Raw genomic sequence first — 17,970 nt, forward strand, 5'->3', positions numbered from 1 at the left:
GCCTCTCTGCTGAGCAACTACTGGATGCTTGAATTTCCCATCAGGAGACACCATTGTTGGACTACCAGCCCATAGCCTGTAAGCCACTCCAATAAATTCCCCTTTTAATACCCCACAACAAAAAACATTTTTCATTCTATCAGTTCTATTCCTTTAGAGAATATATATCAGTATGAACTCATTAACTTAAGTTCTAAAAGGAGTAAAGTTTTTACTAGTAGGACTCTCCTTTTTCTACCTGCTTGTATTGTCTTTCTACAACTCTTTAAAGCAATGTCAATGTTTTTAGTCAATGTTCTCCATATATGGAAGAGGAAAATTTCCCATTGATGGTGAGGTGAAAGTTGGGAGATATTAAGCTTCTAGCTATAGTTGTAATTTTATATTTATTTCTTTATCTTATCTATATATTAATTATGATCTGGAGTCAGGATAGGAGGATTACTCTATTTTAATTCTATACCCCTGTTTTAAGTTTGGCACACCCACTTACTGACTCAGACCATAACTGCATCTGAAGTCCACAAAAGGGGAACAATAAGAGCTATGTGCCCCCTCCCCATTTTCTCTTTTTATCTTTCTGTTTTACACATATATTATGACTCACTATGTAGCTCTGGTATCTTGAAACTTACAGAGATACACCTGCTTCTGCTAACAACATCTCCTCTTAAATATGTGACTTTTACTTACATTTACTTCAACCCCTGTGTGGAATATGTGTGTGTATGCATATATACACACACATATATATATATATATGAATGATCAGTAGAGGGGAAGCATGGAATTTTACCTACCTGAGGTTAGGAATTCTGCATCATTAGAATGAGTTTTAATCCTATTAATATAACACACACATGCACACATGCATGCAGACACTAACTCTTATGGGAATCTTTTTATTTTATTAAAAAGAACGAACATAGATAATGTTTTTAATTTTCATGCATCTTTAACACAAACATTGTTGGACTTCTTCCAATCTTTTTTTTTTCTGCTGTTTTCAGAACATTCAGGACTAGATTGGAAACATAGTTCATGGTAGGGCACTTGCTAGGTATGTTTGAAGCCTGTGTTTGATCCCTTTTAGAAACAGAGGCAGAGAGGTAGGAGGAAGAAAGAAAGAAAGAAAGAAAGAAAGAAAGAAAGAAAGAAAGAAAGAAAGAAAGAAAGAGAGGGAGAGAGAGAGTTAGTTCACTGGGAAATCTAAGGTGAATGGATCAAAGTTATTTCCTTTTCTTCCTCCTTATATGGAATTAAAGTGGTCAATTATACAAAACTAAGAATAAATCTACAGAAGTACTGAAAAATGGCCATGTTACTATGGGATATTCTCAAAAATTTAAAATTGTTAGATTGAGACAAAACTTCAAAGGGAGAAACCCACAGTACAACGGAAGGGGATGAAGGGGGACACATCACTGAAATGGTGAGCTTGATGTTCTTAGAGCCCGGAAGGAAACCCTGAGCCACAGGGCATGGTTGCCAATACCAGCGAGAAGAGCTTAGGGCACTCAAAGAACATCAGCACTTGTATTTGGAGCAATGGGCTCCATGGTTTGTCTTCAAGATAACAATGGCTGCCTAGGAGCTACAGGAGTCTGTGATGCTCCTAAGGTATGAACTGGAGTAAGAGAGAGAAATGGGACCAGGTCCTGGGAGCCAAAAATGTGTGCTCAAGAATGGCAGATAACTAGATTCTACATATGAAAGAAAGTAGGTGACCTCCATCCTTCTGAGTTAGAGTCCCTTCTCTTGACATGGTCATCTTCATGTCACATGGTTATCTTCATGTCATCCATTTTACTGGACACAACATACTTTCTCCTTCAAGGCTGAAGAAAACACCATATATGCATACTATATTTTTTCCTGTGTATATTGATTGATGAGCTCCATAACTTGGCTGTTGTTTGCTTGTGTCTCAAGAAATAAAGGTAGGCAGCTTAAGTTTTTTGTTTGTTTGTTTGTTTGTTTGTTTGTTTTAGTATGTCTCTAGAAGGACCCTTCATACTGATTTCTATGATGGCTGTATACTTTGCCACAATGTGTAAGGATTCCTTTTTAAAAAATAACTTTGACAGTATTTGTAGTAATGGGTCATTTCAAAAATACTTTGGGGACATTCTAGAGCTGAAGACAAAACAAATTCTGTACCTACAAATGCCTTTAAAAAAATGTTTCTTTTCTTTTGGGTCCTATGACTCGTCTCCAGAGCTGAGAACAGCTGATAGAAGTATAGTAAATGAAGCTATCCAATGCTTCCAGGATATAAAACCCAAAAAGCTCAGCGAGGCCCAACAGAGCCACTTGTGAGAGAGAAAGGCACGGCACCATAGGGAAATGCCCAGTTAGCATAAGAATGAATAAATGTTTCATCAAGGAAACAAATGCATAAACACACTCTACATTCAGAAATGTATTCTATGACAAATTAACATTTCACATTAGTGCACAGACCAGGATGCTGGCACAACAGCCTGTCATCCTTTGGAGAACATATTTGTGACTAAATCTTACCATGTAGTATTTACTCAGAAGGCTCTAGGTTGATTAAGGCCCTCAAAATAAAATATACTGTCTGTTCATTATTTTTTATCATCTGATCTCTTCCCAAAAAGTATTTATGAAAGTCGGGCGTGGTGCACACCTTTAATCCCAGCACTCAGGAGGCAGAGGCAGGCGGATTTCTGAGTTCAAGGCCAGCCTGGTCTACAAAGTGAGTTCCAGGACAGCCAGGACTACACAGAGAAACCCTGTCTCGGAAAAAAAAAAAAAAAAGTACTTATGAAAACACCTTGTATTGAGACACTGGGCCAGTAGGTAGGTGTCTAGAAAGTTTGTCATCTTCATGTAGTCCTATTTAATTTATTTAATATATGTTAAATAATCTATTAATATCTAATAAATTACTTATTCATATAAATAAGAACTAGTGTCACAACTAATTTTCTTCGAGTCTGTAGTCTTTCCTGAGAACTCACTCTGAACCTTGCTGCCTCCTGGCTGATTTCTTTAATGTAACCATTGACTTTTGCTAGAGCCATTTTGTCTCTGCGCTGATACCAGGGTGCTCCCCCAGATCTGCTTGACTTTTGGTTCAAGGGTGTCTCAAATCCCTCGTAATTAAATTAGGCAATTTCAAATTGTTTAAAAATCAACTTAAATTTAAATAGGAGGATTTTTTTATTTGACAGCCCCATTAGTTTAAATAATTTGAAAAATAATAGAGGAAAGATAAAAGAGGTCTTTGAAGCATAGGGAAAGTTTGGAAAGAAATATTGAATTGCCTAGGCAGGAATCCTTGCTCAGTTCTCTCATAAGCGATGCCATTTATATGGTCTGCCATAATGGCATGCAGTTTCTAATGTTCCATTAGAATGGAGTCCCAACTTCTTGAGTTCTTTATATATATTGGATATTAGCCCCCTATCAGATTTAGGATTGGTGAAGATATTTTCCCAATCTGTTGGTTGCCTTTTGGTCTTATTGACAATGTCCTTTGCCTTGTAGAAGCTTTGCAATTTTATGAGGTCCCATTTGTTGATTCTTGATCTTACAGAACAAGCCATCTGTTCAGGAATCTTTCCCCTGGGCCCATATCTTCGAGGCTCTTCCCCACTTTCTCCTCTATAAGTTTCAGTGTCTCTGGTTTTATGTGGAGTTCTTTGATCTACTTAGACTTAAGCTTTGTACAAGGAAATAAGAATGGATCAATTCACATTCTTCTACATGCTAACCACCAGTTGACCCAAGAATTCTCAACTGAGGAATCCCGAATGGCTGAGAAGCACCTAAAAAAGTTCAACATCCTTAATCATCAGGGAAATGCAAATTAAAACAACCCTGAGATTCCACCTCACACCAGTCAGAATGGCTAAGATCAAAAATTCAGGTGACAGCAGATGCTGGGGAGGATGTGGAGAAAGAGGAACACTCTTCCATTGTTGGTGGGACTGCAAGCTGGTACAACCACTCTGGAAATCAGTTTGGTGGTTTCTCAGGAAATTGGACATAGTTCTACCAGAAGATCCAGCAATACCACTCCTGGGCATATACCCAGAAGATTCTCCAACATGTAATAAGCACACATGCTCCACTATGTTCATAGCAGCCTTATTTATAATAGCCAGAAGCTGGAAAGAACCCAGATGTCCCTCACAGAGGAAGAGATACAGAAAATGTGGTACGTTTACACAATGGAGTACTATTAAAAGCAATGAGTTTATGAAATTCATAGAAAAATGGATGGATCTGGATGATATAATCTTGAGTGAGGTAACCTAATCACAGAAGAACACACATGATAGGCACTCACTGATAAGTGGATATTAGCCCAGAAGCTCAGAATCCTTCTTAGAATGGGGAACAAAATAACCATGGAAAGAGTTACAGAGACAAAGTTCAAAGCAGAGAATGAAGGAACGACCATCCAGAGACTGCCCCACTTGGGGATCCATCCCATAAACAACCACCAAACCCATACACTATGTCAGATGCCAACAAGAGCCTGATGACAGGAGCCTGATATTGCTGTCTCCTGAGTGCCTTTGTCAGTGCCTGGCAAATACAGAAGTGGATACTCACAATCATCCATAGGACGGAGCACAAGGCCCCATTGAAGGAGCTAGAGAAAGGCCCCAAGGAGCTGAAGGGGTCTGAAGCCCCATAAGAGGAACATCAATATGAACTAACCAGTACCCCCAGAGCTCCTTGGAACTAAACCACCAATCAAAGAAAACACATGGTGGTACCTGTGCCTCTAGCTGTATATGTAGATGAGGATGGCCTAGTTGGTCATCAATGGAAGGAGAGGCCCTAGGTCCTGTGCAGGTTCTATGCCCCAGTATAGGGAAATGCCAGGACTGGGAATGGGAGTGGGTGGCTTGGGGAACAGGGGGAAGGGGGAGAGGATAAGGTATTTTCAGAGGGGAAACTAGGAAAGGGGATAATATTTGAAATGTAAATAAAGAAAATATCTAATAATATATATATATACACACACATACACACACATACACATACACAAAGGCAGGAAATAAAGAAATTAAAAAAGAATATATTCCTCTTGCATCTTTGTGTATCATGATATTCCTACACTAGGTCCTGACTGGTGAAGATAATCCAAAATAAGTGTGACAGACACACATCTCCCTCACCATGATAATAGTCAATTCACACATTGGTTCACTTGAGCAGTTCTTGGCTGAGATGGGTCTGGCTTCATTGCTATACTCCAAATAAACCACACTGGCATGTCCTATGCTTGGATTTGTCTAAATAATGCTTTATGTCTGAATATGCTTTGCTATGTGGCTTGTGGGGCAATAGAACATATGCTTTGGGTATAAAGCTTAGACCCTCTTGTCACAACCGTAACATAGAGAGTGCAATTCTCAGCTGCTGCCCAACACTAAGTCTGATGCTCTGATAACTATTCCCTGCATGCCAGGGAGTGTCCAGTCCCTGTGCTGTGAGAGGACTCATGCCTGAGGGACCAAGACATGCAGTGACAGATACAAAGCACCCTGTAGTGAGCTTCCATGTAAAAGGTCTTGGCAGGGATGGACGTCCTTGTTCATCTCTGTAGGAACAGGATTCATCTTTCTCATGTTGTGCTGGGACCACAATGCTACACTGTGAGTCCTGCATCTCAAAGGTCTTCTAGTGTCTTCTATTTCAACAGTTCCCAGACATACTTTTAATAACACTTTTTCAGGGCCAGGGGGCACAAGCTGTCTTTGTAAAAGACCAGAATGTAAAATAAAGTAAGGCAGTGTATCTTTGGTGGTCCTACGGTTTCTGTGGCAACTACTGACTACTCTAGTATAGCAGAAACCAGCCGTGGGCGGTACACTAATGAATGTACCTGACCAGGTTCAGGAGAGTTGTTTGTGCTTTGTGACAGTTCTCACGTGTCAGTAAAAAATTCTGTGTTTTTTTCCCCAACTATTAAACAGCTGAAAAACAATTTTAGTTCCTGGGCTTTCCAAAAAATCGGCAGCCGATTTTGTGTGTGCATGTATGTGTATATGTGTATTGTGTGTGTGTGTGTGTGTGTGTGTTACTTCTGCTTCCACTCAGGTGAGTCACCTCCCAGGAGAGCTTTTCTGGTACCCTTCCTAAGGTAGTGGCTCCCTAGTGGCCTCCATGAACTTGGCCCCTAAGCTGTAATTTCATGTGTTTCATAAGGAAATAGGTGTTTGGGAAGCAGTAGCTATGAGCACTGGACCACTAGAGAGAGAAATGTCATACAGAGTGGGTACCACGGAGAACACGGCTCAGTTGATGCAGGGACACTTGGTGGGTTCCATCAGTAATTTCACTGAACTTTATAAAAAGCCCTCCTTGGACTGGGAAGCTCAGCAGAATCCCATTTTATATAGTTAAAAAATTAGAATGGACTCATATTAAAATCTATTCAATGTTCTCAGTTGCCAATTTTATTATCACTACAGTCTATCATTTATTCTCATAGCTGTAATACTATGATCTGGAGTGAATCATTTTTTTCTCTCTCTCAGCCATTGCATTCTGTGATTATTAAGATAGGGATGCTTATCTACCAGAATCTCTCAGGATCTCCAAAGTCTATCATGAAGGAGGTTTTGCTTTAGGTTTTCATGAAGCCCAATGTGAGGTACATGACCTTTCAAGTTACAAATATATTGTCTGGACACTGAGGATGCAGAAAGTTCACTCCTACTGATTGGCAGTTGCTCCTGTAGTCCATGAGACTCAAACCACTTAGGCTAAGAGGTGTTACGTGGCCATGGTTGTATTGCACACGAAAGCAAAACATGTCTGAATTGGTTTATTTGAGTGTGGGTTGCCAAATGTTTTCTCTGAAGGGTCAGGCAGCAAGTATTTACGTATTGTTAGTAGTGTGACCTTTTAATTTACTTATGTATATAATTATTCAGTGTTCCCAGTATAACTTAACATCGACCATGAACAATGAGCAAATGAATAGACAGTTGAATGGTATTTCTGAAGCAAGAAAAAAGGCCAATTTGGCCCGAAGGTCATGATCCCATAGTGTGCTGGCCACAGTCTCAGAACATTACTAATAAATACTTCTTTTCCATCAACTTCCTTGCTTAGGGAACTTTGGGCACTGGCTACCTCTTCAGTGTGTACCAGCTAGTTGTATAATCTGTAGTCAATTTGGAGGAAGTAGCTAAGACCAAGGCCAGATAGTCTCTGCTCAGTGGTTTTTCCGTTGGAGGTTCTCTTACCCTGTCTTCTAGCCTCAACATTCTTTTTCTGATGCTATATTTCAGAGTGAGATAATAGTTCCTGGCTCAAATATAAAACAAGGTATATCATATAGATTTGTGTTAGTATGAACGTGTGTTGAATAGTCTACACTGAGTAACTTTAGCATACAAGTATATATTTCATGTACTTCTGGTGTAGATCTTAAAACATTTGTGTTTCCCACAAAATTACTTGTCTGTTGATATTCACTAAAATGAGAAGTCTGTCACTGTAGGCTTCTTACTCAAAATCAACTGCCACGGCCTATCAGATGCCAAGTCCCAAAGAGTTAACTACATTACAGACTTCCAAAACCATAACGTTTCCCAACCCAATCATTACTGCTTTTACCATACGACCCTTCAATGTTATGGTTGAATTGTACAGCTTCCTGACTGGTTTCTCTTCCTCTGCTTTGACTCAGACCAATTCATTCTTTACATCCTAAAACAAGTTTACTAAAATAACGTCATAAGTAAGAAACACTCGTCCTTGTCAGGATAGGCTGAAAGAAGCTGAGGAGAAGGACGATCCTATAGGAGGACCAGCAGTCTCAATTAATTTGGACCCCTGAGATCTCTCAAACCAAACAGGCAGCATACACCAGCTAATATGAGGCCCCCAACACACATACAGTAGAGGACTTCCAGGTCTATGTTCATTCAGAGATGATGCACCTATCCTTCAAGAGACTGGAGGCCCTAGGGAGTTTAGAGGTCAGGTGGGGTGGGGGTTGGGGGCATCCATGTGGAGACAAGGAGGTGTGGGATGTGGAGCAGTGGGTGGATCGGGGTGGGGGTGGAGAATGGAATATGGAGTGTAAAAATTAAATTAACTTATAAAATAAAAAAAGTGAAAAAATATTTGGAATGATGAGCAAAATCTCTTTTGTGACAATATAAGTCCTGTATGTATTGGTTTCTGCAATTCCCAATATTTCACTTCCTGAATGCAAAACAACTTTCACATACTTTGCATGATACTTCATGGTAAACCATGGAGAGTTTTGATCTTTCTTTCTCTTTATGTGTACATATGTGTATACATATGTGCATGTGTGTTGCATGTGTATGTCTATGTGTATGTGTGTGTGTGTGTGTGTGTGTGTGTGTGTGTGTGTGTGTGTGTGTCTGTGTGTGTGAGACTCTGGCGTGTGTGTGTGTGTGTGTGTGTGTGTGTGTGTGTGTGTGTGCTACTTCTGCTTCCACTCAGGTGAGTCACCTCCCAGGAGAGCTTTTCTGGTACCCTTCCTAAGGTAGTGGCTCCCTAGTGGCCTCCATGATTTTTGTGCTCCATCCCTGCATCTCCTTTATATACTACACTGTCTCTTCCCCATGCAGCATTTCTCCTCCCACTGCAGAGCTATAATGTCACTTTTTTATTGCTATTGCAGCACTTGCCATGGTCTCTGCAATTAAGTGTACACTCAGCAATATTTGTAGGATGAATTAATGCAGAAAAATTAGCCTATTTGTCTTCCTAATTACAAAACAACTTGTGTTTCAATGCAATTAAAATTGTGGACAGCTGAGGTTTAGAAACATATACTTAAGAAACATTTAGGTGGAGATCAGATGCATCAGTATTCTTGCCCTTTAGAAGGCTCGTGGGAAAGAACATTAGTGGGATAGCAGTCTTGCCTGTGCATAAAGGGAAACAAAGCACAATACAAAGCAACAAAACAAAATCCTGACTGATGGACAGATCTGTTTCTGTTAGTGCTCCTGTAATAGCTTGTGCCTCTTTAATGGCTTTCATGGCGTGTAGTGGAAAGGACACTGAATGTGAAACTGAAACTCAGTAGCCCCAAGGGCAGACATTTCACGAGAAACCAAGCCTGACATTAAATCCTCATCAGTCATACTTGCAAAGCAACTGAGTCTTGTGTGGGCACTAATCTGAATTCCATTACTGAGTTCTATCATCATAAATGATGTGCATGCTCCTATATAACAATATTGTGCTTCTCGAGCTTTTTTTAAAAAATAAAATGATGAAAGAATAAAGCATTCCATGCTTTCTGCATATCTTTAGATATTTACTTTAAAAAGTAAAACACAATGACATACAAGAGAGAGTGTTAGACTTTCTACAAGAAAATGATCTCTGAAGTGATTATTTAGCCACTTGTGATTGATATTACCAAACATTTCAGAGCAATAAAAAGACCAATAAACCAAAGGTTATTGTGCTATGAAAAAAAGTGAATTATAATCCCAGCACCTAGGATCAGAGTTGGAGGCCAGCCTGGTCTGCAGAGTGAGTTCCAGGACAGTCAGGGTTACATAATAGCAAGACCCTGCCTTACTGTGCCTGGCTTTGCATCTCACCAAGTAGTGAGAGGTCTGTCCACGTACTTCATGAACAGTGATGAAGGAGAATATACTTGGCTGGAGGACCATGAATGTTTTCATAAAAGGTGAAGCCTTGGTTTTAGATATCAGGCAGTTCCCATAGCAACTCAAGCATTTGACTCCTGCTGAATATGTCTGATGAAGAAGGGCACAGCCTGCTCTGTATCAAAGCATACTTGTTTATTACAGTACACAATGATGTACAAGAGACATAGTATGGACTTTCTGTAAGAAAATGATCTCTGAAGTAAGCATTTAGCCACTTGTGATTGGTTTTACCTAACATTGCAGAGCAATAAAAAGACCAATAAACCAAAGGTTATTGTACTATGAAGAAAGTGAATTATAATAAACTTTATTGAATGAAACTTACACTTACTCTCCTATATATTTCACTTATGTAAATAAGAATATTAAAAAGTAGAGCATGGCTGGTTTTTAGAAAATGTACATAGATCTGAGGGCCAAAGGATTGAAGTTTTTCTACAGTACAATGTTCTAAGCTTTAATAGGCTGGAAGAATGGGAAAATGATTAATACTGTTTTAGAAAAAAAAAAAACCCAGAAGACTCCTATAGGGAGTAATCCGTGACCGACAGAGTGTATAGATTATATCTTCAATAGCTCCATGATTCTAACTTTTATGTTTAAATTGACTTTTCTTGCTATTTAGGGATTAATTAAAATCCTTAAAAAAGAAAATCAAAGTTCACTACAAATACCAAGTAGATTCTTAGATCCTAGACACTGTTCCATATAACTTTACTTAATTCTCATGATTTAATTCCAACATATGTTACTTGGGGATAATATCTAATGCCAGCAATTCCTTGGACTATATAAAGAATCAAAACATGGAACTGCCTTAATTATGCTTCAACATTGGAGGGACTTTTTGTTATTAGATTTGTTATCCTCAGGGTCTAGCAAATGGCAGATGTTTAATAAATGTTAGTTGAATGAAAGGTGACTTAAAGTTGCAACTTTCAAAATTGACTATTAAGAGAAATGCTATGTGTTTGAATTTGTGATCTTCCATGAAACCAAATAGCCTGTAGTATTATATCAACTGTTCCATAACATTTTAATGATAACTTTTCATTATCATCAACTGATTGGTTAGTGTCTCTTTGTACTGTACTATACTTGGTAGTTTTAGGTCAGCTTGACATAAACTAGAGTCCTGTGAAAAATGCATCCATAAGGTTGGGCTGTAAGCAATCCTATCGGGCCTTTTCTCAATTGGTGATTGATGTGGGACAATCACGCCCATTGTAGGTGGGGCCACCCTGGACTGGAAGTTCTGGGTTCTATAAGAAAGTAGACAGAGCAAGCCATGATGATAAGCAAGCCAGTAAGCAGCACCCCTCCATAACCTCTCTATCAGCTCCTGCCTCCACATTCCTGCCCTGATTGAGTGCCTGCCCTCACTGCTTTGGATGGTAAACTGTTTGATGGGTGAATGAAATTAACCTTTCCATCCTTAATTTGCTTAGACAGTGGGGTAGAGTTAAAGGCAAGTGGGATTGTATTAATACTCTTGTCCTGCTTGTTTATTTTAGCCAAAACAACGGACATCTATTGTGTCTTCTCTGGATTTCCAGCGAATGAATCATAACCAAGAATACTTTGAAATCAGCACATCTACAGGGTGTACCAGCTTTACTTCCAGCCCTGCTGCTAGCCCTCCCACCTCTTCTGTGGAAACCACAGAAGTCAAGAACGAGGGAGCTGAACACGCAGGTAAAACCATGCACTTTATGCAGGTATACTTTTGAGCTTTAATAAAGCCTTTATGAGCTGTGGTGATTAAGAGAAATCTTTATACCAATTTTATTTCTGGTTCACATTATATGAGCAGTAGTTTAGGGTACTCAGATTTTTATCATGGCACGGGTATAACAATGGTTTTAGTACATTGATCGTCTTTCCAATGTTAAGATCAATATAACAATTTAATACTATTATGGGCGTAAGATAGACAGAGATCTGGAAATGCTCTCTCACAATTTTATAAGCTAATCAACACATGGGCCCATTGTTTACAGCTGCTTTGAGACTAAAGAACCCTCATTAAAGAGATCTGGTAAGGCTGAGTTGGATGCTGTCACTAAGGTAGACAATCAACTGCTGAAACCCAGGCAAACTTGGAAACAGGGAAGTAAATACCACCCACTAGGGAAAGCATTCTGGTTCTTCCTTGGCAGATTCATTGTGTTAATGTCCTTTGGAGAAGAATGGGCTCACAGCTACCTGGTAAGGCTGAAGGACATCCCACTGAGGACGAGGACCTGAATGGTTCTCCCTCTTCTGTCTAATTCACACTAAACACATTCTAGAAGTCATAATCTAACCTTTGAGGCAGCCAGACTGGTGTTTATAAAATGTAAATCAAAGCATGCCGTTGCTGTGTTTAAAGTGTGTCAGGGCACTCAGACCCTTGTCATGGCAATGAAGCCAACAGTCATCTGGTTCCCAACTCAACCTTGAATTTAACCTTGAGCAGATCCACCCAGGCATCCAGGCATTTTTTTTTTTTCCGGCATCTGGCTTGGGGGATACGGCACTCTAGTTCCTTCCACCTTCATCATTTTAATATGTATGTGATTGAACATCATTTAGGCTTTGCCTTGCACATAATGGCTTCACATAATCTTCAGATTGTACTCAGATCTCAATATGATAAGAATCATGGTAAGAAAGAAGCAAAAGTGAATATAACCATTCTGATAATAAAAGGTGATACTTAGTGTTCTGTCAGACAGCGTTTTAGGCTTTTTAGTTATATCAACTTATCTTGACCTTTGGATGAGTGTATGAAGGGAATTCAGACACAAAGAAGACAAATAACAGCTGCCCATCCAAACAATGCTAGCCCTCAAACCTGGTGCCAACATTTATGTCCCCAACTTCTTTTTTGTTTTTAAGGCATTGAAAAGTCTTTATTTCCTCGGAAAATTCCCCGTTACAGTGTGCAAATTACTATATGTTCATGCCTTTTAAAATACACATTCACTCTGATGACATGTGAAGGAGGACAGGCTAGCTCTCTAGCCCAGGCTAGCCTCACACTCATGGTCCTCCCTCAGCTCCCTACATGCTGGGATTACAGGTGTGTAACAGGCTTGCTTGAGTCACTTCTATCAAATTGTTTCTTTCTTCAGTGGTCTTATCAATATGTAAAATGATGCCAATAACCTGTTTGCTTAGCTGCCTACTATCTTCTCTCTTCTTTCTAGAACCCACACCTAAGTACTTGGGTCTAGTACCTTGTAGGCCCTGAAGACAGGCTGCCCAAATTGATTACTAATTATGGGACAGGCTTGGGGGTTTGGTGCTACAGCGTTTCTTCCATACAAAAATTAAATGAGCAAGAAACTAATTATATTTCCTTAGCCTATAATGTGACACTGCGTATAAAGCCGTGATTAGCATAATGTCCTATCAGGTGCTAAGTCAGTGCTCAATAAATACTAGTAACTGTTAACAGCAGTAGCAAGAATTCTCATTTCCTCTGCTGTCTACTCAAGTGTCACACTCATTTAATGAGTATATACTGTTTTGCATATAACAGATACAATTTTATAGGATTAGAAATTCTGGTATGTCTTCTATAGAGAAATGGCATATAGACCCTGGAAAGAACTCTAGGTGTGTAATTATTATTCAACCATCACTTACTTAAATGCTCAGATCTAGATCTTAAAGCCCCCAAAGGCGAGGGGTTGGCAAGGATTTTTTAGGAAAGTCTTTACTAGTTTTGTTTCATTTGGGGCATAAAAATGTTTTTAAGGATTTGACTTTGGTCAATTATCTTTTGAGGTAGGTAGAGATTTTACTTGGTGTCCTTCTTTTATTTATTATTTATTTTTGTTTGTTTTCATTATAAGACAGAGTAGTATGTGTAGTGTCTAAGCCCTGACCACCAAGCAGGGAAGGTAAGATCTCATATTTACTCCATCATCCAAAATGTCCAGAGCAGTTGTTAGTTAGCATCAGGATGCCTCCCTGATGACCTTCAGCAGAGCCAAAACCTAACCTTCAGCTGTTGAAATGGGTTCCAGTGGTATTGCTGTGACTTTCTAATGCAATGGTCACCTCAGCAATTTATCACAGTCTTTGCAGTAGAGGGAGTTCTGTAATAATGTGCAAGGACCATGTTGATTTGAGTTAAAAAGTGAAATGTTGTTTGGTGGTGGTTTATGGGATGGATCCCCAAGTGGGGCAGTCTCTGAGTGACCGTTCCTTCAGTCTTTACTCCAAACTTTGTCTCTGTAACTCCTTCCATGAGTATTTTGTTCCCCCCTTCTAAGAAGGATTCTGAGTTTCTGGGCTAATATTCACTTATCAGTGAGTGCATATCATGTGTGTTCTTTTGTGATTTGGTTACCTCACTCACAGGAGCCTAAGATAGCTGTCTCCTGAGAGCCTTTGCCAGTGCCTGGCAAATACAGAAGTGGATGCTCACAATCATCCATTGGACAGAGCACAAGGTCCCCAATGAAGGAGCTAGAGAAAGTATCAAAGGAACTGAAGGGGTCTGAAGCCCCATAGGAGGAACATCAATATGAACTAATTAGTACCCCCAGAGCTCGTTGGAACTAAACCACCAATCAAAGAAAACACATGGTGGGACCTGTGCCTCTATCTGTATATGTAGATAAGGATGGCCTAGTTGGTCATCAATGGGAGGAAAGGCCCTAGGTCCCATGGAGGTTCTATACCTAAGTATAGGGAAATGCCAGGACTGGGAATGGGAGTGGGTGGGTTGGGGAGTAGGGGGAGGGAGGGATAGGGGATTTTAGGAGGGGAAACTAGGAAAGGGGATAATATTTGAAATGTAAATAAAGAAAATATCTAATAAAAAAGTAAAATGTTAAAAGTTTTAAGATAGATTAGTTTTTTTTTTTGGATCTACTTGAAATAGTCATGGTTTACATTATCTTACAGACATAGTTAATGTGTTACACTTTGGCCTTAAGATCCATCCTTTGCAGACACACTACGTGGCATATTTTGACAGAGAATGCCTTTGTGTCAGTTCCATCCTGGATTTCCTCAATATTAATCATCAACTCACTTTTGTTTCTTCTGAAAAGGGTTATTTCATCCTTGGGTATCTATGTTAATATATGGGTTTACTTAGGTGAATTTACTTTGTAAATTATAGAAACCTATATTACTTAACATTTTCGGTTTTTATCTTTCCTTTTAATATGTTTACTTGAAATCTACAAAGTTTTAATACAGAAGAGATTTCTGGAGCCTTTTCTTGACTTTGAAGAATAATTAGCATTATATGATCAGTTCATTTTGTAAATGATTGTACAATACATTCATCTTGACAAAATGATATTTAATAGAACAAGAGCTAACATAACTTTTAAAGCTGGTTGCAAAACTTTAGGTGAACCAACAGATTTCTTTTGAGAGGCAACCGTTTAAAAGCATCCTCAACTGTGATTAAAACTTCAACTTAGAAATCATCAAGAAAAGCTTTGAGGGAATCTTATGGGTAAAAAAGCATCTCATTTAACTGGAAGGATTAATGTTGTGTGCAGGAAGTGGACTTGAGATGAGGATGGATGTGGGGAGAAGCTGTCATCAGCGAAGAAGGAAGGACCACACTGGGGTAATTGCCTGACATGCAAAGGGGCAGGATAAGCTCAGTGAAGGGTCTCCATTTCCTTTTTCTTTCTTTTTTCCCCTAAAATGATCTATCTATCTTTCTTTCTTTCTTTCTTTCTTTCTTTCTTTCTTTCTTTCTTTCTTTCTTTCTTTCTTTCTAAAAATTTTATTTAATCTTATTTTTCACATTCCAGATTTTATCCCCCTCCAGGTCTACCCTCTGTTTCACATTCCATACCTCCTCCCCCAACCCCATGTCTCCAAGAGGATGTACCCCCCAACCCATATTCCACCAGACTTCCCCACTCCCTGGGACCTCCAGTCTCTTGAGGGTTAGGTGCATCTTCCCTGACTCAACCCAGACCCAGCAGTCCTCTGCTGTATGTGTGTTGGGGGCCTCATATCAGCTGGTGCATGATGCCTGGTTGGTGGTCCAGTGTCTGAGAGATCTCAGGGGTCCAGGTCACTTAAGACTGCTGCTCCTCCTACAGCATCGCCCTCCTCCTCAGCTTCTTCCAGCTTTTCCCTAATTCAACAACAGGGGTCAGCAGCTTCTGTTGACGGTTGGTGGTAAATATCTGCATCTGACTCTTTCAGTTGCTTGTTAGGTCTTTTGGAGGGCAGTCATGATAGATCCCTTTTTGTGAGCACTCTATAGCCTCAGTAATAGTGTCAGGCCTTGGGGCCTCCCCTTGAGCTGGATCCCACTTTGGGCCTGTCACTGGACCTCCTTTTCCTCAGGCTCTTCTCCATTTTTGTCCATCCAGTTCTTTCAGACAGGAATAATTCTGGGTCATAGTTTTTGACTGTGGGATGGCAACCCCATCCCTCCACTTGATGCCCTGTCTTTCTACTGAAGGTGGGCTCTACAAGTTCCCACTCCCCACTGTAGGGCATTTTCTATCTTAGGCAGATGAGCCAAATGAGTTTCTTGAAATGTAATATCTTCAGGTAAGAATGTATGCTTAGTTCCCTTAAAGCCCAATTGGCCATTTCTTTTGAAGACTGTCTTTTCCTTGGAATGAAGAGTCACGCCATCTAATTTCTGTCCCAGGAGGATGCCTCTGACTACTGTGCTGAGTCTGGACTATGATGTCCAGTTAGAAGGCCAGTGTACAGCTTCAAGTAGGGTGAATGAAGACATAAACTGAGATCAAAGTAGAGAAGGGAGAGGGAAACAGAGGTACTTTGGACATATCGTTAACGTAAATTCAACAAAATTTTGTAGAGAAGTAAATGTGGGCACTGTGGGAAAAAATTTTATGGATGCCTGTAAGATGTCAGAAACATCAATAAGAATGAACTTGCTCTCTTCTGATGTGTAAGAAACTGGTGGAAGGGGTGGATTTAGGAAACAAGTTGAATATCTGGTGTTAATTTTACCTCTAGGTGTCTATCAAATATTTTTAAAAGATAGGCTGAGCAGGCTGCTAAAGGTCCAAGGGACAGATATAAATGTGACCATCATTATATAGATTAGTGGTTCTGAACCTTCTTAATGCTGTGACCCTTTCATATAGCTTCTCATGTGTTGGTGATCCCTAACCATACATTTATTTTGTTGCTATTTTATAACTGTAATTTTTCAGCTGTTATGAATCATAACTGTTATGAATCAGGTATTTAGCTGATATTCAGGATATCTGATATGTGAGCCCTTTGAAAGAGTCATTCAACCCCAAAGGGGTTTGTGACTCACAGGATGAGAACCACTGATATATATGATGTTGAGTGTATGTAAGGAAGAAAGACTAAAACTGAGCAATGTGGAGGGTGGGATAAAAGGAAGCACTGACAAAGGGTGCAAAGAAGGAGCCACCATCCTTGACCAGGCAGGCACTGGAGTCTGGAGTTAAGGGAAAGAAAATTTCACAAAGGAAAGAGTGTGAGGCCACGGAGATGACTTGATAGTAAACTCCTTCCTCATGAGCATGAGGATTCAAGTGCAGATCCCGAGCGCACACTGAAAAGCTGAGGATGGTCATGGACATCGGTCATGCCAGTACTGGGGTGGGAAGCAGAAACAGGCAGATCCCTGGTACTTGGCCAACCTGGCTCATCGTTTGCTATGGTTTCAGTGAAAGACTAAAAATAATAAGGTGGAAAGTGCTAGTAGAAGACATACGGTGTCACCTCTGCTCTCCATGTATTCATACTATATACATACACACACACACACACACATACACACACACACACATACACACATACACACACCACACACACACACACATACACACACACACACATACACACATACACACACCACACACACACACACACACACACACACACACACATACACACACCACACACACACACATACATACACATACATACACATACACACACATACACACACACACATGCACACACACATACACACACACACACATACGCACATACACACACACACACATACACACACACATACACACACATACACACATACACACACCACACACACACACACACATACACACACACACACATACACACATACACACACCACACACACACACACATACACACACCCACACATACACACATACACACACCACACACACACACACACACACACACACACACACATACACACACCACACACACACACATACATACACATACATACACATACACACACATACACACACACACATGCACACACACATACACACACACACACATACGCACATACACACACACACACATACACACACACATA

The 17,970-nt window shown here is 39.9% G+C and overlaps 1 protein-coding gene across 32 annotated transcripts in view; it reads left to right on the forward strand.

Moving 5' to 3' along the window:
* Positions 1-17,970, forward strand: part of Anks1b (ankyrin repeat and sterile alpha motif domain containing 1B) — a 1,100,386-nt gene that overhangs the window by 474,941 nt on the left and 607,475 nt on the right. For all 32 annotated transcript variants that reach the window (XM_030245360.1, XM_006514305.4, XM_006514301.3 and 29 more), the window contains one exon: positions 11,180-11,360. In XM_030245360.1, the coding sequence (XP_030101220.1) occupies positions 11,180-11,360 (181 nt within the window). The remainder of the gene's footprint in view (positions 1-11,179; positions 11,361-17,970) is intronic.

This window comes from Mus musculus, chromosome 10 (assembly GCF_000001635.26).
Source record: "Mus musculus strain C57BL/6J chromosome 10, GRCm38.p6 C57BL/6J".
Classification (NCBI taxonomy): domain Eukaryota; kingdom Metazoa; phylum Chordata; class Mammalia; order Rodentia; family Muridae; genus Mus; species Mus musculus.